The sequence below is a fragment of the Diadema setosum genome, chromosome 10 (genome assembly GCF_964275005.1).
Source record: "Diadema setosum chromosome 10, eeDiaSeto1, whole genome shotgun sequence".
NCBI classification, from domain to species: Eukaryota; Metazoa; Echinodermata; class Echinoidea; order Diadematoida; family Diadematidae; genus Diadema; species Diadema setosum.
In genome coordinates, this window is record NC_092694.1 from 19,318,956 (window position 1) to 19,341,628 (window position 22,673).

At 36.8% G+C, this 22,673-nt stretch overlaps 1 protein-coding gene across 1 annotated transcript in view; it reads left to right on the forward strand.

The window, feature by feature from the left end:
* The window catches only part of LOC140234253 (uncharacterized), a 34,511-nt gene extending 12,040 nt beyond the window's left edge, over nucleotides 1–22,471 (forward strand). The window contains exons 10-20 of the mRNA XM_072314313.1: nucleotides 3,671–3,740; nucleotides 6,138–6,359; nucleotides 7,070–7,237; nucleotides 8,808–9,041; nucleotides 11,561–11,648; nucleotides 12,668–12,901; nucleotides 13,579–13,736; nucleotides 14,085–14,179; nucleotides 16,082–16,231; nucleotides 16,590–16,725; nucleotides 18,348–22,471. Of these exons, the coding sequence (XP_072170414.1) occupies nucleotides 3,671–3,740; nucleotides 6,138–6,359; nucleotides 7,070–7,237; nucleotides 8,808–9,041; nucleotides 11,561–11,648; nucleotides 12,668–12,901; nucleotides 13,579–13,736; nucleotides 14,085–14,179; nucleotides 16,082–16,231; nucleotides 16,590–16,725; nucleotides 18,348–18,398 (1,606 nt within the window). The 3' untranslated portion in view covers nucleotides 18,399–22,471. The remainder of the gene's footprint in view (nucleotides 1–3,670; nucleotides 3,741–6,137; nucleotides 6,360–7,069; nucleotides 7,238–8,807; nucleotides 9,042–11,560; nucleotides 11,649–12,667; nucleotides 12,902–13,578; nucleotides 13,737–14,084; nucleotides 14,180–16,081; nucleotides 16,232–16,589; nucleotides 16,726–18,347) is intronic.
* The last annotated feature ends 202 nt before the right edge of the window (nucleotides 22,472–22,673 follow it).

Consider the following 22,673-nt stretch of genomic DNA (forward strand, 5'->3'; position numbering starts at 1 on the left):
AAAGGATTTTAAAAAATAAAGAAGCACTGTCATAAGAACAGGGCTCTCACGCACTGACTGTGAGACTCGTGCATTTGACCAAATCTCATGCTCTCGCACTGATCTAACATCATCTCACGCACAGACAAAACACACAAAAAAATCAGACTTTTTGATACTCCCGTGCGTGCAAAATCCCACCTCCGCATTGATCTCCAACGCAGGTGAGTTCATTTTTCCGTGTTGATATTGTATACTTTTATAGTTTTAGGCTAGTGTACTGCGTAATCACAGACCAAACAATTTTATTGGCGGTCATAATATGGTCGTACCTGAGAAACGTGCATGCACGCTCCAGGTCCGACCATCGTCCCAACCAGTGAATGTTGTGCTGCGTACATACTTTATATAATACAGACATGCTATGCACAGGCGGCCAGCGAAGTCCAAAAACTGAAAAGTGCTGTGACATGAAAGCATTATGTCATGCATATGGTCTGGCCTATGCATATCACATGTGCGCACTTTCAGCTTTGCATAATCAGAGAGATGACCGGTACTCTAGAAAGGTGTAGCTAGTCAGCAACATCTTTTTTTTCTATGCAATTTTAACTTACTGATTAACCGTGGGGAAATTGTAAGTGGCCAACAGAGGTTTTATCACCAATTTTAACATAAATGTTCATTATAAGTATGTATACTGAAAAAGCCACTTCAGTATGCACCAAATGGCCCCAATTTAAGATATAAAATGCCTATCGTGGGAGGGACAACACCCTCCCTTTGCTTGGCCACTCTGCTCCCTCGGGCTCGTTCACCTCGCTCCCAGTGGTGGATCCAGGAATTCCGTGAAGGGGGGGGGGGGATGCAAAAATATTTCTGGTGCCACTTTTGGGTTAAATAAGCTGACAAGCAAAAAAAAAAAAAAAAAGGCTCAAGCGGCTGACAAGCAACAACAACAACAACAACAATGCTTCAGCGCAAGTTTCTGGTGCAAAAATTAAAGGGGGGCACACGTGCCCGGTGTCATTTTTATGCCTCCGCAACGAAGTGGCCGGAGGCATTATGTTTTCGGGTCGTCCGTCCGTCCGTACGTCCGTCCGTCCCGTTTTGTTTTTATCGATATCTCAACCGTGGGGTGGTTTTACATCAAACTTGGTATGAAGGTATATCCTTGGGAGATAATACTTTGTGTGGATTTTAGGGTCAAAGGTCAAAGGTCACAGGTTATTTTGTGAAAAAAAAAATTGAAATTTGATGTTTTTCTCCATATCTCGCAAATGGTTCAAGGTATCGTCATGGAACTTAGTATATATGCTTGTACCGATGGGCAGTGATTATCTAGAGAAGTTGGGGTCATGGGTCAAAGGTCAAGGTCAACTCCTCAAAATATCACTACTTTCCTTAAAATGCAATATGCCTGAAGGTTTTTGTTTTTGTTTTAACTAGATGTATGCATGTATTACCCAATATGTATTCTGTGGGAAGTTTCTTGCCAAAAGGTCAAAGGTCAAAAGGTCAAGTGAAAGTGCTGAATTGCACTTTTTCCTCCATATCTCAAAAGTAACTCAAGGTATCATCATGAAACTTACATATTTATGCATGTTCAACCTAACAGTGATTCTCTTTGGAACTGTGAGGTCAAAGGTCAAAGGCCAGGTTTAGATAATGCTATTTTCCCATTTGATACTGAAATTATACTTTTTCTCAATACCTTGAAAATTACTCAATGCATAAACTTATAAAAGGGTCAAAAGTCGAGTAAAAATCTTCAGTTCCCCAAATACCTGCACTCTGACATTTTAATCATTCATCCAATTGAACCTAGTTCTAGGAAAGTGAACATTCAGCACATTTGTGGCAAACCTGTCATTTTAATATTTTGCCAATTGTGTGAAACTGTCATCACACATTGTCAAGACATTGTACTATAGACCTATTAGGAGAACCATGCATTATGGCGGAGGCATATCAGTCGCCGTGGCGATATATCTAGTTTCTTTTTGTTTCTTTTATATTCCAAAATATTAAAGGGGGGGGGGCGCATCCAGTGTGCTGTTGTTGGTACTGCTGTGCTGCTGCCATGTCTCCTTTCCTGTGATTTTTTGTTTTTTGTTGGACATTGACTTTCATTCCTCAAATCTTGTGTTAGGTGGTTTTACATGGAACTGTCAACTGGCTGGACACTTTGAACATCATTAGACCATTTTGTTGTGGAGTAATATTGGTATGTGACATTTCTATCAAAGCTAGGCTATCGGCAATGAGCCTAGGTGTGCAGTTTGACTCTGCACTTAGATGGACAAGCATGTTTCGGATCTCTGTTGCGGACTGCATTACCATCTGTTTATAGCTGACATTAGGCCATTCATTGACAGGAAAGCATGTGAGGATGCCATCAGAACATCCAACAATAAATGGGATCACTCAGACACATTTGAATATCAGTCCATAACTTCCTATGTGGAAATTTTCCTTCCTTTTACATTTTAGCCTGGTACTCCCTTATTGCTCCCAATGCACAAATCCCTAAATGACAGTTGTGAATGAACGTAGTTGTGAATGAATGGATGGCTTGGTGGTATAAAAGAACATAGTTTTCTTAATGTATCGTGAGCAGAATCATAGAGAAAATGTCTTAGGACATGAGTTCTGTCATGTGAAATGATGCTCAAGCATTCACAAGTTCACTGTAATGTTTTACCACAGGCTTGATTTTGCTAAAATATTCAGTGATGTGTTTTATTGCATTTAAATACTTCATTTGAAATAAACTTTCCATGGGTCCTTATTCTGTAATAATGAGAGTGTAGACCTGTCATGAGTGTAGACAACAGTCTAAATCATGTGATCTGTGCATGGGATGCCAATACTAACAAAAATATATCTGACCTTGAGAGTGTTCAAAATGCTTCTGCAAGATTTATTAAAACATGTATGGAAAAGATACGAGCATCACAGTTCTCAAGGAATCACTAGGATGGGTCCCACTCCAAGAGGAAAGATGCAAAGCAAGTTACCTGCCTGTCCAAAATAATGAAGGGCAAAGAGGATGGCAACTACAAGGACTATATTGTACCCATACAGACCAACCTCGACAGGGGCTTAACAATTACAGATAGATCATGCCAGGACTAATGTACATGCTATATCCTTTTTTCAAGGACAATCAAAGACTTTAATCAATTACTATTGTTAACCTCTATTGGCCTATATTGTAGCTACTTCATCAGTAGAGGGATTTCAACTTGGTTACAGGATTTAACATTAAAAAAAAGTTTCAATACACCAGTGACCATTCTTGACACACCTCCAGTATACATTGTATATCCCTTCAAGGAGTATTTTGAAGGATTATTCTACCGAGTACCAAGAACAACCTAATTTTTCTCTCCTCGGTTTTCAATGCATTATCTTACTAAGTATAATGTGTAAATATATGTGTAAAGAAACATTCCTTTAGAATTTCTTGTGGGAGTCCAGAAATCACAAATTTTGTGAAGAAAAATAGCCTGTAAGCAGATGCTTTAACTGTTTCAGTGATGGGATCTCAGACCTTGTTTGATGAAAAATCAGAAAAATGAGTTTGCAAAATGTGCAATGAAAGTTAATCATTGAATATTACCTTAGTCATATTTTACTGGCAACAGAGTAATAAAGAGTTGATTTTATGCATTTCGCCTCTCAAAAGTTCATATAGTGAATCTGACGTCGAGACCAGCCTCCAGACACCCGTTGCTTCAACCAAGCAGAAAACAAAGGTAACTGGCTTTTGTCATTTTCTTCGTCACCATTTTCCTACCTAGTGTAGATGTGATGCATATGTCAGCACTCCTGGAGTATTTTTCCTTTGCAACCTAAAGTTTGACAAGAAAGCAACCAATCACCTGAGCCAAGGGTCCAAGTCCAAAGAAGCAGGGCTAAAAAGAGTGAAACAAAAGGAGAATTTCACATACAATAGAAAACTAAAGTTATTGTATCCCCCGAACAGAGTTCGGAGGATACTATGGATTTGGCCTCGTTGCACCGCGTCCGCGTCCGCCGCAGAGATTTTCTTGTGAGCGCTCTACTGGCTGCAGTTCTTCTTCTCAAATTTGGCATGAAGGTGTATTATGGTAAGACAAAAAAGTCTATTGTTTTTGGTGATGGCGCCCTTGCTTGTTCCGTCTTCATACATGACAAGGTAAATTTAACAGGGTCTGGTTGTGTGTGCGACGCTGGCCTTGTTTCTCAACCGATTTTTTTTCAAATTTGGTATGTAAATGTATCATAGTCAAATCTATACACCTATACCTATTGATAATGCTGCCCTCACTGTTCCACCTTTTACAGGGTCAAAGGTCACCCTGATCATGTCAAAATTTGCAGAAGTGCTTATCTATGCAATAACTTGATTGTTGCTCAATGGATTTTATTCAGACTTGCTAAGGAGATGTATGGGTGGTCATTCTACATGAAGGACACAACAGTTTGTGGTGACAGCGCCCTCTGTGTTCCGAGTTGGATGCCAATTCACATTTCTTGTGTGTGCTCTATCAGCCACATTTCTTATCAGAATTTCTTCAAATTTGGCAAAAAGGTGCATTATAGTGAAATGAAGATGCCTATATTTTTTTTTTGTGGTGGCGCCCTCGCTTGTTCCGTCTTTATACATGAAAAGGTAAATTTAACAGGGTCTGCTTATGTGTGCGACACCTGCCTTGTTTTTTGACTGATTTTTATTCAAATTTGGTATTTAAATGTAGCATAGTCAAATCTATACACCTACACCTATTGATAATGCTGCCTTCCCTGTTCCACCTTTTACAGTGTCAAAGGTCACCCTGATCATGTCAAAATTTGCAAAAATGCATGCTTATTTAGGCAATAACTTGATTGTTACTGGATTTTACTCAGACTTGCTATAAAAGAGGTGTATGGGTGGTCATTCTTCATGAAGGACACAACAGTTTGTGGTGACAGCGCCCTCAGTTTTCCGACTTGGAGACCATGTCACATTTCTTGTATATATATGCTGTATAAGCCACATTTCTTGTCGGATTTTATTCAAACTTCCTATGGAGGTTTATGGGGAGTTATTTTAGGTAATAAAAGTTTTCATTGCTAGCGCTCTCATTGTTCGAACTTTTATATCTGTAGGATGGCATGTCATATTCCTTGTATGTGCTATATATAATAGCCTCATTTCTCGTCGGATTTTATTGTATCCTGCGACAGTTGCCATATTATACAACATTCTGGCCTGAAAAGTAATTCAGATGGGGTATGGGACGGGTTTGGGGGATACATGTGCTCGATTGCGAGTGCTCTAGTTCAAATTGTGCATTTAAGTTCAATGTTTGGACTCAAAGCAGCTCCCTTAATAGCAAATAACAAGTGATGAAAACATTTCAATGTCAGCAAGTAAACTGTTGTGATATCATGTGATTATATCTGTTGGGGGAAAGCGAAGAGTTATGAATGACAGTTTTAGGGTAGACCTGATTGGGATCCTTGAGGAAGACTTTAAAGGGGAATGTACCCCAGTTTTATATACATGTACAAATCGATCTGTGAATACTGAAATAATAGATGAGCATATGGTTTTAATTGTGGAGCAGTCATGGTGATCTAATATCAGATTGTATCAGATCTTAAGGTCAATCACGACAATCTTAGAAAATTTTTGGAGGGTTCAAAAATTTTCTACAATCAACACAATTATCAATTGTGATCATCACATCAGATTGTTGACAAAATGCAGCAAATCCCATCTAATTGTGCCTCTTGACCCTAATCAGGCCTTGCTTTTTTGGCTATGCTAAATCCAAGGGAGGAGGGGGAAGTGGGTTCTGCCCCGTGAGATCTCACCCATCAGTAGTGCGATCATAATGAAATTTGGCACTCCTGACACCAACGTCCTAATCTACAAGATTGTATCTTTTTTTTTTAATTATCAATTTCTGATTTTAATCAATTATGCAAATTAAGCTGAAGATCTTATTTTAACCTAATCAAGAGCATTGAGAGTCTACTTTTTGGTTTGTGTATCTGTTTTAACATATTCAACAATTGTACATCATAGAAAGTCCCAAAAGTCATTTCAATTCTTATGTATTTTATTGTTTTAGGAATTTCTTATGTATTTTGTTTTTTATTTTTCACTGCTATGTGCACAGACAATGTCAACCAGTGTGTATGAGTTTGAAGAGGATTTCAGCACATACCCGCCAGTGTCACCTGCTAATGATGTACAGAGTGAACGAAGCTGGCTTCAGGACAAACCAAAACTCAAGGTTTCCACATACTCAAAAACAAAGTCAAAGGTCATAGGCTTCAGCAAGATCACCACAAATCTTGAGACTGTAAAAAAAGCCAACAGCCATCTGTCAAGACTTGAGGTAATGGTTTGGATGGCCATTTATCTTAGATTGAAGATAATCACTACAGCAAACATAGTCGCACATAAACAAGGCAGAGTTAGTACCATTGGGTATAATACATATAGTGTATACTGTATTTTGTAGTGTCTTTGTTTTCATTAATTTTGCGAGTCGGTGGTATTTGTGAATTGAACACTGTGATAATATTACCCTGATCCCGACTTGAATGCAACGTACTATTGTGTGCCCTGACCCTCATGTAGTCTCCATTCATTTCAATTTCATTTTCATTTTGTGTAACATGTACAGTACAGTGTATCCTTTGTAATGTTCATTCTTGTTTTTGTTTCATGTTTGTAATGTTTATGATATGTATCCTATATTCTTTACCTAGTCGAATAAATGATAATAATAATAACATGCATACATACGTATACTGGTATGCAGTTCACAGTACATGAACAAAGTGCATGATAATTCAGTTCATTAGTCCCAAGTCTCAATAGTCCCAGGGTGCATACTGTGTGAAATGACACACAAATTTAACCACACTTGTAATTGTTCGCAGTTCCTATTTTGCAAAAATTAGAGTCACTAACAATATGGCTTATACAGTATGTAAATATGCATCAATTCTGTGAAGAAGTTTGTAAAATATTTGATTTAATGCATCATATCTTTTTGTTGTCATGTCTTCTGATTTAAGCAGTATGTATTCTTCTTCGTAGAATGGGAAAGCACCAAAAAAGCGGAAGTCACAAGACAGAGCCGATGAAATAGATGACCATCAATACTACTACCATGCAGAGTTAGAGTTGCAAGTGAAGAAAGGTGACCCTCAGAAGTTTAAGGGAGCATATGATGAGGATGCAGAAGGTGACGTCTCTGTGAAGAAGGTATTAGTACTGTAATCAAAAGTGGGGATACAAACTTGAAGTCGTCATATGTCAGTTATACCTTTTTGTGCCTCTCTTCCAATGTTTTTGGGTTGTCTGTTTACATACCCCACTGATTAACCAGATGGAATAAGATAATAATAATGATTTTTAAAAAAAAACAACCTTTAATGGAATTTGATATTTACAAGTACACCAATGAGGTGTAGATGAACTTTTGGATAGACTCTCTCAAGGTCAAAGGTCACTTAACATTATTTTCCAGCTACAATTTCATCTGAAAATATCCATATGGTAAGGAAGATAGAAATTGATAAATAGTTACTGTGGTTGCTTGAAGTGACAGGCATACATTGTAGATGGTCAAAATCATAGTCAAAAGTCACCAAAGTTCGGCTAAAGGTAAATTTCTGGTCATAACTTCCAATACAAAACAAGTAAGTTTTTATGCTCTGCCAAGTATGATGAATTTTTTCATGCTTTTAATTCTGCAGGATCACAAAATTACATAGCGGTACAGATAACAGGCAAAGGCATTTGTTTTTGTTTTTGTGCTAGTTTCTGGTGGTGCGAAATGCGCGAATATTTCCACTTGTAGACCAGTTATGCTGTTTGGTGTAGTGGGTAGAAATGAATCAGGGAAATATTTCCTTTCTGTAGAGAGGGTTAAATGTCAATCCTTAAGGTGAGTGGTGGTCAAGATCAGTTTATGAATTGAAATATTTAAGGGCTATTAACTTCTGGCAGGGTATGGTAACTTTGTCAGAAGCTTCATTAAACTATAAATGAAGGGCTGTGTTAATTAACTGTGACAGGATATAGTTATTTTGTGAGAATGTAAATGTAGCCTAGTCTACTGTGCACTGCAGTCCAATTGCTGTATCATTTGTTCTCAGACACACAATATGGTTGATAATTGTATAGCTCATTACTGTGATACCATCCACAGATGAAATTAACTTGCAAAAGAGAAGAGACAAACTTTCATTGACAATCACATGATATGTACATTAAATAAACTAAATATGCTGAAGCTATGCATCTGCTCTGCTTCTTGCAGAGTGCGCTGTGCATTAATGTTTCTGCCATGGACCTTGGATGATTTCAAACCTTTTTTTTTTAATGATCCTAATAAAAGATTGGAAAAATATAAATGGTCATCTTATTGAGAAACAAACACAGGTTTTGTATGCCCCCATGCATGTTCATTGCATATTCATTTTTTGAGAACACTTTGCAATGTGAACAGACTACTTGTAAAAGTGTATATTTTGCGCCACTAATTTTTCGCGCTCAGCTGGGTAAGAAGAGTTTTAAGTGTTCTTAATGCTGCAGAATCAAGACATCAACTACTGGGACATATGGCAAGCAAAAACATTTGCATGCTTTTATTTTTGCACTAGTTTCTGGTTGCGCGAAATGTGCGAAAATTTCAACACTGCGAACATTTCCACTTTTACACTAATTTATTACATGTGTCAGATGTTTGTAGACAAAGCGTTGCATTCCAACCTTTCAAGAATTAATATTACAAGTCAACAACCTAAAATGTTTTCTTTTCCATTTATAGATGAGAAGAAACAGTTGCAGGAGAAGTTTGATTGATTGCATGAGAGACAACCAGTCTTCAAACAAAGAGTCTCAGGATGAAACAGAAGAGAGACGAGAAGAAGACAAAGGGGAAGATGATGAAGAACAAAGTGACGATGAGGAAATGATCCCAGCAACACCTGCCCTTACTCTAGACACGGTCACATCACAGACATGTGTTTGGACTCCAGGGAGCAGTATCAAAACCCCCAAGGTATGATAAACAATAGAAGAAAAAGTAATATTTCAGTGTTCCTCTTCCATTGGATATTATAACTCTGTCTATAGAGGTGGATTCTTTGTCACATGTCATACTTCACCCCACATGTACAACAAGGCGATGTGGCATTATCATATCACGGGAAAAAACAAAAACAAAAAAACTTTCATAGTCTTAAGGTCAAGGATTGGTCAAATTCAGTTAATGAACTTTGTGCATAGCGTTATTTTTCTATCACAAGGGATGAAATATGTGTAGTCTAGGAAATAGCACAATAACAGCATCTTCTTTACCCAGGGTAGCCTGTTCAGTGTAGACACTGCTCTCCCAGAGGGCCCTGCCTTTATCATTAACTTTGTGTTACCAGGTACCCATCTATGTACATCTAGGTTGAAAGGGACTTTATGAGGAAAACATCTTGTCCGAGGATGAAAGCACTGGGTTGGATTTGAACCCCAGATCTTGTGTTTACAAATCCTGGGCCTTTACCTCTATCCACTCCCAAAGTATGAGATGTTTAGAATGAAAGAATATATGAATATCGTCACTGGGGTGACAAGACCTTGTATCTCAAATTTTGGTGAAAATGACTTTTTTGCATTAGTGGTCAAATAATTGGTTAAGTGATGTCCTGTCCAAATCTCAGCTGTCTTACCCCAAAAATGAAGCCACCACGGCATGTCAAAGGAACGGCTATCCCATTCAGTATAGTGCTTTGGCCGCCATGTTTTTTGGCTCTCCTGAACATTTGACATTTTTGAGATACGAGGTCTTGTCGCCCCAGCGACGATATATTCATTTCTTTGTTTGTTCTTATTCAAACCTTCAGTAAAAAGCCTACATAGCTATTGGCTGGTTTTCAATAAGGCTGTGAACATTCATGACTAAGTGGTTATTTTACAAGCAAAGATAAACAAATGGTTCAATAACATTTGCTCATGCGACAATTGCTCCCATGAAATATCTGCACGCTAAGCCAAGCATAAATTCTACCCACAGACATAACCCTAATCCTAATCCTTATATCAAGCTGAACCTAAAACCCTATCACAACCCTAACCCTAGCCTTAAGTCCTTTGAGAAAATAAGATGTTTTGTCACTGCGAAAAATAGAGGTAATCAAAATGTACAAATACAAATGAATAGTAACATGGACAATTCATTTAAAGGAAAATCAAGATAGAACTAAGGAAAATAGTTACATACAGAAATATACGAAGATAAGAAAATAACGTAATTATGTGTCACAACGCAAATAGGTAAAAAGTTTGAGGGATGAACAGGGTGGACAAATAAAATTAGACTAATTTGTCTGTGAAAACATGATTAAATGTACAGTATTGCGGTCATGGTACTTTTCTTAATTTCTGTCATAAACCATGCAATATCACTAATTATCCTGCACCTTATGGGGATATTGTTTAATGGTTTAGAAGCTCAATATAATGTACTATTTCGTTTAAAAAAAAAAAAAAAATGATAGTTATCCAGGGAGAGCAATTGTAATATTGTCATTACGGAATTTATATTGAGATGGAGATTTAAGTTGAATCCGAGAAGACAGTGAATTGGAGGCAAAATTATGAAGCAATTTATAAATGATTGTCAAAGCCTGAATTTTCCATTGTTTTTTTTCAGTGGTTGAACTTATGTAGTTCAATATAGAATGTATATTTGTCTTGAAATGGCTTTCTTCACAGGATATGAATGTGTTCACAGGGTTTGCACCAATAAAGTTGTCAGTTGGGAGATGTCACTTAAAGGAGCATAATGCCCGTAATAGGACTTTGTGACAGGACAAGTCAACTGAAGCAACCAAATGAACCCATGAATCCAACACAAGAGTCTCTGTTTTTATATAGTTCCAGTTTTCCAGTACACATGAAAACTCCCAGATTTTCACCAGAATCTTGATTATTTTCCAAAAGTTTTCTCCTATCAATCACTAGTATGTATACTCCTTTGATCATATTGAGAGGGAATGAATTTTGGGCATTTTCTGTTTGCAGGCCTCTTGCCCCAAAAAACATTTGTACTCTCAAAGTAATTTTTTTTCCGCATGATGAACTTAATGCTACTCTTCCTCCCTAAAATTCAAATGCGGAAAACAACTTCTATCATGAAATATCATTTGCATATTTTCATTCCTAATATTACTCAAGTAGATTTACTGTATTCCCAGCAGATGACCACATGGATGACCACATGATGTCAATGCTGGACATAAGCAGTTTCACCTGTATGCTCCCAAATGAAAGCTGCTCTTGGGTTTTTCTTAAAATATGCAAAAAGGGCAGTCTCCAACTCTATTCACATAGTATGATGATTGTTCAATTTCACATACACTTGGTAGGTTCTATGTCCTGTAGAAACTTAAATTCTGACCCTTTCACACAATAATGAGCTACAAATTTGATTTACTTGAAGCCACCTACTTTCCAATTATTATTTTTCATTTTTTTAAACGTACAAAAGTAATAGAAAGTGCTAATGCAACACAATCTCTCTTTCAGCAACTTTCATTCCTTGAAGATGATGGTACAGAGAGTGCTGCATCTGTGGCCAATGAGGACTATGAGAAATTTCAGTATCCAACTTCAGGCAAGTAAAGAATTTGAAGTACTGTAAAAGTCGATATTTTTGCACGACTAACTTTTTGCACTTGGCGGGGCAAGAAGAGTTTTGCATGTTTTTAATTCCGCAGAATCAAGACATCAACTACTGGAACATACGGCAAGCAAAAATATTTGTGTGCTTTTATTTTTGCGCTAGTTTGTGGTAGCACAAAATACGCAAAAATTTCAACACAGCGAAACTTTCCACTTTTACAGTCCATACCTGTTGTCTTAATTGAGCCGAGCCAACAAAGCGCAGACTGAATCTGTTCCACAGTATCAATATATGTAATAACCTGAATATCTCAAGCTAAAAATTATTGTTACCTGTAGTTGTTCGATGTGAGAATCTAACCCTGTAGGAGGTGTGGCAATTACAGTCAAAGATCATATTTTGTTTTATTCTGGAATAATCAGTCTTCATGTGGCTGTAGCTACGTTCATACTGGCAAAACTTCTGGAAGTTTAAGTTTGTAGAGTTTAGCCAGTCTGAATGCAAACTTCCTGAAAACTTCTTTCAAAACTTCTTGCGAAACTTCCCACTAAAACTAGGGAAATTTCCCAAATCCCCACAAATCTTTTCTCAATTTGTGCAGTCCCAACACATGCAGCTGAAACTTTGTTAAGTTTGTCATGTGACCAATACACTTCCTGATTGCAATGCCTCCCAAACCCAAACTTCAAGAACTTAAAAAGAACTGAAAGTTTGAGATGTTTGACCGCCAGTTTGAACAAAGAAGCAAACTTCACAAAGTGTTTATTGGACAAGAAGTTTTGCCAGTGTGACCTTGGCTTTTGATTGTAGAGCTCTGTATATTCAATTTGAAGGGAAATCTAAGCTCCTAAGGAGAGTAAAAAATATATATATATATATATATATATTATGTTACAGCTTTGCTAATTTGCATTACTTATACCATTTCCATATGATTATCTAAAGAGATATTAATGTAATGCATAGCATGAATGCAAATACAGAATCTGTGTATTCTTTAATACCAATAGGTCCCTCAAAGGTGATTAGGCCATCAGAATCTTCTCTGAAGCGCAAATATCCCTACCTTGTAAAGGATGATAATGAGGAGGACACAGATGAAGAAGAGATGGATGATGAAGGTCAAGATGATGCTGCTCACAGCAGTCATAATACAAGCAAAAATCGAAGGTTGAACTTTGATCAAAGTTTTTCGCTGCTGGAGCCTGAGAAAGTCTTCAGTGTGGATGAAAATAAACTGGCAGGTTTGTCTGTAGTGATTATACCCAGTGCTTGTATGCCCTACACAGTCTTAATGCTATACTTGCATTTATTGTCTCTTCCTGTGATAACATTTTGTGATTTATGGCTTCCTGTGTATGAAGTTGCCAAGAAACATTCCTTTAAAATGAAAGGTTATTGAAGTTATGAAGGTATTACCTATCTTGTAAAGATGTACAAAAGATGCCAAATCACAATATATGTAGAATATGAAATGGTCACTCTATTCAGGGAAACTTTAAAATCACAAATTCTATTTACATGTTCGTCAGTTTAGTACAAAGTTACACTGTTGTTCTCCTTTTTCTCCTGCTTTGGTGAGGCAAAACTATCATTTAGTGTTACAGAAATTGACATCTTTCATATCTTGTTTGTGCATTGACAAAGTCATGGGAGCAGCAGTCTGATGTATGAGTTCCATCTTCAGCCGTGTTATAGTTATTTCAGTGTTGCCATATATACCTGACACATTGAGTCGCAAACGGCATTTTTTTTTTGTGTGTGTGTGCAGTTCAGCAATGAAGTTTGAGATTTTCCAGCTTGTAAATCCCATGTCTTCTTTTGTAAAAAAATATTTCAATATTTTTTTTAATTCTAACAAGTATTCAATGCATACAATTTTCAACTTGTCTCTTTGACCACAACTCTTCTGTTCATATAGATGAGCATCCTTCGGATAGTGCTGGTGGTGCTGAGACCTGTGAAGGCATCAGTGACCACTCTGTGTCTTCCTCTTGGGATAACCTGGCAAGCTTCCCTGCCATGCAACTGACTGATGTCTTTGGGCTCCTGAGAAACAAATATAGTCAGCAGATGTTGGTAGGTAGCAAAATTTGTCTTCAAATCAAAGCTCTTTTGGACTCTGCTTTGGAGTCGTAATACAGGGTTACTTGAAACTAGACAACCCAATGGTAACTTAACCCGATTCTTTTTCAGGAGAAAATAGTTTAGTGTGGTTCTTTGTTTTATTGAATGTAATCTGCATACATTTGTTGGCAAACGTGCAGCATCTCATTTTGACATTTATTGTGCACTTTAGCATCTGCTCATATGACTTCTCTTTATATTGCTTAGAAAGTGAGAGGAGCATCATTATGGTACAACAGAATATATGATGCTATCAACATGAAGTACTGTAATGAATGTTCCAAATACTTTATTTACTAGATGAAGAGGACCCAAACAAAAAAGCTGACAGAAACTGTGATCCAGTCTACCAAGAAGCAGATGGACAAATTGTTCATGGAGCTGCATGAAGCAAGGTACATAACTATGGCTGTGTTTAGATACTATAAAAGTGGATATTTTCAGGTGACTAATTTTTCGCGCTTGGCCGGGTAAGAAGAATTGCACAGGATTTTAATTCTGCGGAATCAAGACATCACATACAGGAACATATGGCGAGCAAAAATTTTTGCATGCTTTTTTCTCGCTAGTTTCTGGTTGCGCATAATGTGCACAAATTTGAATACCGCGAAAATTTCCACTTTTACAGTACATAACCTCATACAGTCAAAGTGGTTTCACATAATGTCTCATGTGTGTTGTGCTCAATGGAAACTTTGAACCTTGGAGCAGAGCAGGAATACATGAATGGATATATTGTACTCAGTTGTGACCATCTACCACAAACAGATTTGAATGATGATAACCATGGGGCTTATAATGATGTGATGATATATGTATAAAATCTGACTATATTAACCCATTTCGGACCAACACACTTGTGTAAACAAACACCGTAATGGCCCAGCACCGTTTGCGCACACACGCTGATAGGCAGACAACTCTCCAAACAATCGCTCTTCATGAGCAAGGAATGAACAAAACATAGACAAGTTATATGTCATTTGAAAGAATATAAAATTCCCTTTAAAATGGTATATGACATGTTGCCATTCAATGCACAGTGTAGTCATAGTACTCAGCAGAAGTGAAGTACAGTAATCCAAAAGTTACAAAATTAATTTGTTTGTTTGCTTTCATTCATGGATTAAAAATAGCAAATGTTCTAATTTTACACATCCAGTATCGAAATGAAATGATCAGATTGTCAGCTTTCTGGAATATAAATATCATGACCATTGATACAATAATTGCAGGTTTAGATTCATGTTTATGATGATGAAGCCATTGCGAGTGCACAGGAAATCCATAGTGTAATGTGTGCATCCTATATAGCGTGTTGAAGCGAAACTCGTCGCGATATCTATAGATCTAGAACCTCTACAGCTTCTCAGTTTCGACTGAATTATACAATTGTTGTACATGTGGATGTACATGTGGGACTATTATCACAGTTGAATCATCGCCTGGCAAGTGTCCAAACCTTCTCAAAAACTGCGACAGCTAAAATCCAAAATCGAGCACTCTGTACAGCTGTAGATAGCACCCACTGACGCTTCATGGTTATTCGCGTTATTCCATGTAAACACACATTTTTTCCGATGATTTTTACGATATTGTTGGCGTTCGACTGACAAAATCTTCTTGAATTATTGCAGACAGTGTAGCAAAGCATTCTGGGATATGTTGTCAAAGGTTAGAAGGTGAAAGAACTTTGGAATAACGTTGTATGTATGTCATTTCATTCACTACGGGATATTCCGTATGTGGCCTCTGCGGCATTCGGAGTAAAGTATGACTGATAGCAGTCATAGAAGTGTAGATTTAATGATAATAAAAACCTTATGCCAGATACTGGTCTCATGAAGCTTGTCATTTCTGCATATTTTTCAAAAGAAACAAACATAGAAAAAATGATTAATGAAATACATTATTTCATAATCATTCCAAAAAATGGAATGATTTAATCACAATGGACAAGATAGGAAAAAGTAGGAGATCTTCCAACTTATGCTTGTGCTTGATTTTGACATCAGTCTTATCAACACATATGCTCTACTATATTTGAATGACAACCTTGTCATTGCTATAGATATTGTCCACATACACATTGTATTGTGCTTGTGAACCATCTATAAGGCAGTATAAAGCAGTATGAGTATGCATTATGCCATTATGCCAGATCAAGTAGGAAGTATCACCCACATTACTATTGGAACATTATGTCCTTTTTGTAACCCCAGAGTATGATATATGGTAATTTATGAAGAGATTGTTACTGTTTTATAAACTGTAACATGTTCCTTTTCACTGTTCAGGCGAAAGGGCCAGGGCAAATTCCAACAAAGTATCCTCTCTGAGTTGGTGCAATTGGAACAGTGTCTTGAAAAGCTTCACACTCTCCAGGCACATGCTGAACAATTACTGAAGCTGCAGAAGAGGAAATCCACTGAGCATGCAGAGCTGCAGTAAGTGAACTGTGGTGGTGATTATCGTAACCAATAGTAATTTCTTCTCATTGTTATATCAAACAACAGATCATATTGCAATTTTAATTTGGTCATAAAGAGAGCTATTATGTATCCTAACAATGCTGAAGTATGTGGCAACCTTTACTTGAACCATATGAATGTAGCTGATAGTTCAAAGTTGGTGTCATGGACAAAAGAAATCAGGAGGAAGGAAGAGTGGAAGTGATGGTAGCAAAGTATAGAACAAATCACCAGATTAGCTTTTGATATCTGTTGGCTTTCTGGATTACAGAAAAAAAGGTAGAGGGGTAAGTGAGGTACTGTAACAACATGCCATGCTTTCTTGTTTTTTCAGAGTCAAGAGAATCCGCAGTCTCCATACATCTTTCTTGGAGCAAAGCAGGAATCTTGAGGGTAATATTAGTGAGCTGGTTCAACAGGTCTTCCAGAAAGAAATGAAGATGATGCAGCAGAAGTTGTTTGCAGATATGGTGAGAAACCAGTATATTGATTATAGTATATTGATTGTCAGTCATTTTGTATGTCACAGAAAGAGCCTTTAAAGGGGAATGAAACTCAAATGTGCATGTTGATTGAATGAATGCTGCAATGTTTGTAGAACACATCAATAAAAGTTGAAGGAAAATTGGACAATCTGTTGAAAAAGTTATGAATTTTTAAAGTTTTGGTGCAGCCATTGATGGATGAAAAGACTACTACAGTTTGTGATATCATGTCACATATTAAGAATGATATATAGAAAGTGTATAGAAAATTCAACCAAATTTAATTTTTTTAATGAGATATACACATTCTCTCGATCAACCTGTGGAGATATGTTAAAGGGAATATCATTATGCCTCCGACGTTAAGTATTGCCGGAGGCATTATATTTTCAGGTTGTCTGTCAGTCCATCTGTCTGTCCTTCGTTCCATCTTTCTGTCCTTCCATCCGTGATCAATTTTGTGTAAGCATTGTTTGAGGTATGAATGAAACTTGACATGTGTATGTATGAGTAGACGAAGCTATGTCCATCAATTTTTGGGCACACGTTCAAGGTCAAAGATCATGGGTCAAAGTCAAATTCTCAAATTTCACTCCCCCCCCCCCCCCCCATCTCTGTAATGCTTGAAGGTATTTTCATGAAACTTTTGTATGTATGTGCATGCTACCCAGTAAAGATTCTCTTGAGAAAGTTCTAGGCCATGAGATCAAATGTCAAGAGAAAATGCAAAAATTGTATTCTTTTTGTCCTCATTTTGAAAATTGCTCAAAGTATTATAATGAAATTTGGTGTATTTCCAGATAGTGATTATTTGCCAATCACGCGAAACCACTGTCTCACATTGGCAAGATGTTCTATAGACCTATTGGGAGAATACCTGGTGAAACGCTATAGCAGAGACATACCATTTGCCAAATTGACATTTTATGTTCCCCCTACTTTCTTAAAGAGGTAAGTAAAGTGCTCTCTCATTATACTGGACAAAATGAAAGTAGGTTTCATTATATTTTCTTTACATCGCCCTTCATACATGACGCCACAAACTGTAGTAGTCTTCTAATCCAGTGATGGCTACACCAAAACCTTAAAAATCATAGCTTTTGAATGGATTGTCCAATTTCCTTAAACCTTCACAGTTGTGTTCTACTAATATTGGTGCATTCACTCAATCCACATGTTTCATTCCCCTTTAAACACCTTATTGCATGTACCAAACATAGTCAATTAATTATTGATATTCATGAGAAGGAAGCTTATGTGGCAAATATCTAATCAATGTAGTAGAATAACAGCATTAATTGTTATTTTGTGATTAAAGAATTTTCAGTCAATATTAGATTTTGTACATGACAAGGGGTAGTAAGAGCTGATGACTTCCCTTTCAAGATGGAGAAAATGAAAATATAAAAGATAAGACTGCACTCTTGTTGTCACTTTCCCATAAAGGTGTTATGGTACTGCCAGTGTAAGCTCTTAAAACTGATACATATTGTGAATACTGATTCTAACCATGATTAAAGTATAGAATAAACAAACTAGGTTGTCAGTTTTGTACTACACCCTATAATGTGTCGTCATTCTCAATTTTCATGTTTCCTGTTTTGCAGAAACAAGAGCAGATGCAGAAGACATTGCAGTCTTTACTTCTGTTCCGCTAGAGCCTAAGTAACAGATGAAGTCCTGCCATTTTGGTTCCTTTCAATGAAAAATAATTTAGTGTCATTATCTTCACAATTTTTTTTTTCTTGGGGAAAGAGTTTAAAAGATAATTTTGTTAACTGTTGTTTACTGCTTCGTTAAAAGTATGGGAACATTTTTTGTTCAGGTTGTCATGGTGTATTGGGTACAGTTTTCTTCAAGATACATGTGCCAGCAATTCCAGGAGCTTTATAAATTCCTACTGGCAACTGTTTAGGCTATCTATGCTTGTTGTGTTTGATCCAGGTTGTCTGTAATTGACACTGTTCCTTGTAGCAAACCTATGCAACTTCATGACAAGATTCTATTGAGACATCTGGGCCCCATTTCATAAAAAGGTTGATACGATAGCAACTCTTTGCTGGAATAGCAATTGTCATGGTAACGGCAAGCATCCAGATTCCTGATTGGCTGTTGCTATGGAAAGTTGCCATTCCAGCAAGAGTTGCTATCCTAACATCTGTCATGAAATGGGGCCCTGTTCCACTAGTATGTAGTACATACATATATGAGTTTGGGTTAGGGTTAGGGTTAGGTTCAGGATTAGGATTACGATTAGGGCCAGGGGAAGGGTGCGGGGTAATTGCCCAGGGGGTAATTGCCCTAGACCCGTATATATGTCATTTGTTTCTCTCTTTTTTATATAATTCTGCTGTATGCCTATATTATACATTACTGTTATTGCTTCATCACTCCTGACTATATTAGATTTATCACATGTGATAGTAGAGTGAGTAATAAGACAAGTTTCCTCACAAGAGTGGATATATTTTGCCTGGTCCCACATAACTTGTCCTCATTGTAACTTGAGTATATACACACAATATTCTAATGACACTATGATAAAGCTAACTTTGATCACAATGATCACTGCCGTTCTAGGTATCTATTTAAAACTGTTACATAATGTAATACTAAGTGCGATGCAAGTATCAGAAGAATACTTCTTTGATGCATAAATGTATCAGTCATTAAGTCCGTGATAGACTTACCAATATCAACTAAGTGACATACATAGCTGCCTGTGTTTGGTTGTTAATCAAATTCATGGCTGTCACAAAGGGAAAAACATGATTCATAGTGCCCATAAGCTGTCCGAACCCAATTGAATTGCCTGAAATTCTCTTCACAATGTTTCATGAACTTTAGGCTCAGCTATGTCAGTATTGTGTCCTTCATGAATGAATTACAATGTTGACATGTAAATATGTTCCAGTTTGAAGTAATATAACTTCACATTTATTTCTTGATACGATGTTTGTATTATATGCAAACTTCATATTGCAGTGAACTGTGGAAAAGACTACAAGAAGTGCAGTGTTGGTAAATCAAATTGCATTTTCCTGTGTGTTACATCCTACATGATTATTGATCAGAGTTTATCTCCAAGACATGATGTGAAAATATATGCGGACCTGCGTCCCAATGTTATGTATATATGACTATGCATTTTACATAATTATTATTGACATTACATCAATAATACTAGTAATTCAAAGTCTTTTTCCACGTTGCTGTGAATTCATTATATATATATGCATATTTACTCAGGGTGGCTAAAATCACCTTTTTTTTTTCTAGAGTGATTTCTGTTCACTTGCCCATCTTATCTACTGGCATTTATATATATATATATATATATAGCTCTTTTTTTCCAAATAAAAGTAAAAACTAAGTAGTAATTGCAACTTCTGCATCTTCTGTAAATGTGGAGACATACGTGTAAGGATAGTGTATTTACATAATGGGCAGTTTCAGTGAGCTTCATGAAGTTTATGATTTTTATTTATTTATTTTTCAAGTTAGTCACATATCTAAGAACAAAAATATGTGCACTATCAATTTCACATTAGTTCTGTGGAGTTGGATATTCATGAAACTTTTCTGACACAAAATATTTTACCTTTACAGTGTCTAGGAAGTAACATTGACAAAAGAGTAAAGGAAATTTACCAAATGAGGATATCTAAGTGCTTTTCCGTATCTGAGGTCACATGACCTTTTAGAACAGATAACTGATAGTGTGTTTCTGACAAGCTTGATAAGGCTGGCTATAGAGCTGAATTTGTAGCACACTGATATTACAGTCTTAGGAATTTAGTGACAATACAGTTATTGAGCTCAGATTTGAACTTTGAGGTTGTAAAGGCCATTTTCAGGTGTGTGTAATTCTTATATGCCTTGGCCCAAAACAAATGTTGAGCCATCATTTACAAGCTAGTTGTCTCTGTCCTGAGAACCAGTTATAATTTAAGTTAAACCCTTGATTGGGTTTTGTAAATGCTTAGCCTGTGTATAGTACATGAGGTTTAAATTGTGCTGTGGCAGATTTCAGGCAAACCTCCTCCAGGTCACAGATCACTGTACTGTGGCTTTATAGTGTCATGTTCCAGCCATAACTTCAGTGAGGAATATCCAATATCTATATGATGTGGTAGGAGCCATTGGAATTAAGATTCAGCCACACCAGTGAAGTGAAAAGTCAAGGTCAAATGTCACCAAAATTATGATAGCTAAAATGTAGTTTTCTTGTCATAAATTAGCCATTTATGTCCACTGGTAATGTAATATAACTATATAATGACAGATGTGAAAGGTCAGTTTATATGGTCACTGAACTTGGGCTAAAATATCACCTGGCATCATTTCAGCAATGAATGTCCAATGATAGTGTAATTTGGTATGAAGGATGGAAATGAATGAATTGTTGATATTGAGGGAGCAAAGGTCAATCTGGTGTAGTGGGGTTCAGTCATGCGCACTGAACTTTATCTTTCTGAAATGAAATGCAATACCTTTAGTGAAATACAGAGATTGCATGATAATTTGGTTTTAGACTTTTTAGTTCCTTTGAGGTAAAGGCTCAAGTGGGCTTTTGTGACCATCACTTATCATATGTGGCATCCAGGGTGCATTACCTGTTTACATTTTCAGCATCTTCCTAAACCCCACATGATTTTCTCCAAACATGGAGGTAGCATCCCTAGAGTGATAGGATCTGACTTCGTTCAGTGGGCACCATGCCTGGGGGGTGAAATTGAGACCAAAATTTCACATTTTATCTTATTCTTGAAAAACACAAGGTCAAATTTTTGCCCAATTTGTATCATCGCTAGGATGACAAACATTGTATAAATGGGCACCATTCCCCACTTGTGGTCCCCCACAAGTACAGTGCCTCTTTCCCCATCCCTTTGACTGATCCCCCAAATAAGGGAGTTTTAACAAATTTTCTTGTCCTAAACCAGCAAAGGAATCTGAAGTTTTTGTTATAAATAGGTACACTGGTGACTGTAGGTACAAGTTTGTTCATGGCAGTTGGGGATGGTGGGGGACGAAATTTCACAATTTTTGCATTTTCATCTTCTCCTTGTAAATGCATGGTCAAATTTTCACCAAACTTAGCAGGTATTATCCTAGGATGATAGAATACACACATTGTGTATAAATGCTACAATGTGAAATTTTGATATTCAAGTGAGCACTCCACCCCTGCCTGGGTCTCTGGTTTTAAACTTTGTGTCATCAATATTGGTACTGTACAAATCTTGCAATTATTTCACAGGTTTACTAGCATGCACATAGGAAGGTCATTTTAATTTTCACTGTGCATGCTTATTCATCACATGATAAATAGGTTTGTTTTACAATGTTTGTTGTGATTGTGTATAAGTGTACATGCAGTTATGTTTCTACTTCCAAAAGAAATAAACACCGAAACCAAGACAAGTTTGTGAAAGTGACCGTTCTAACCCTGGAGAAAATTCATGTATACATGTAAAAGGTTGAAATGATTGTAAGTCTAGACCTGTGAGTAATTGCATTGAAATCTCAGTGTTGTTGTTGTTTTTTTTCTCAATGAATTCAACAGAGCATTTTTCAGAACATGGAAATATGTATTGCATATAAAATTTGTTTGTTTGCATGTGTTGCAACTGTGTTGAGTTGGTTAGAAGCAAACCCAAAGTAACTCACTTTTTTTTACTTTGGTTGCTCATGTTTGCCTGTCTGTTATTAAATGCATTGACTTCAATTCGTTGTGCTTACTTGTGTCTTATTTCCTTTAATATCATCCAGAAGATAGAGTTGCTGTTATTGTCAGTCATCTTTTGTATTAGAATAGTACATGTATCAACTGTTTGTCACCTCCTCCACTGTACCAAGGAAATCAGTGACCACCTTAATCTTGTGTGTGCCACAGTGTAAACTCCCTGTGTGCCACATCATTCTGAGAC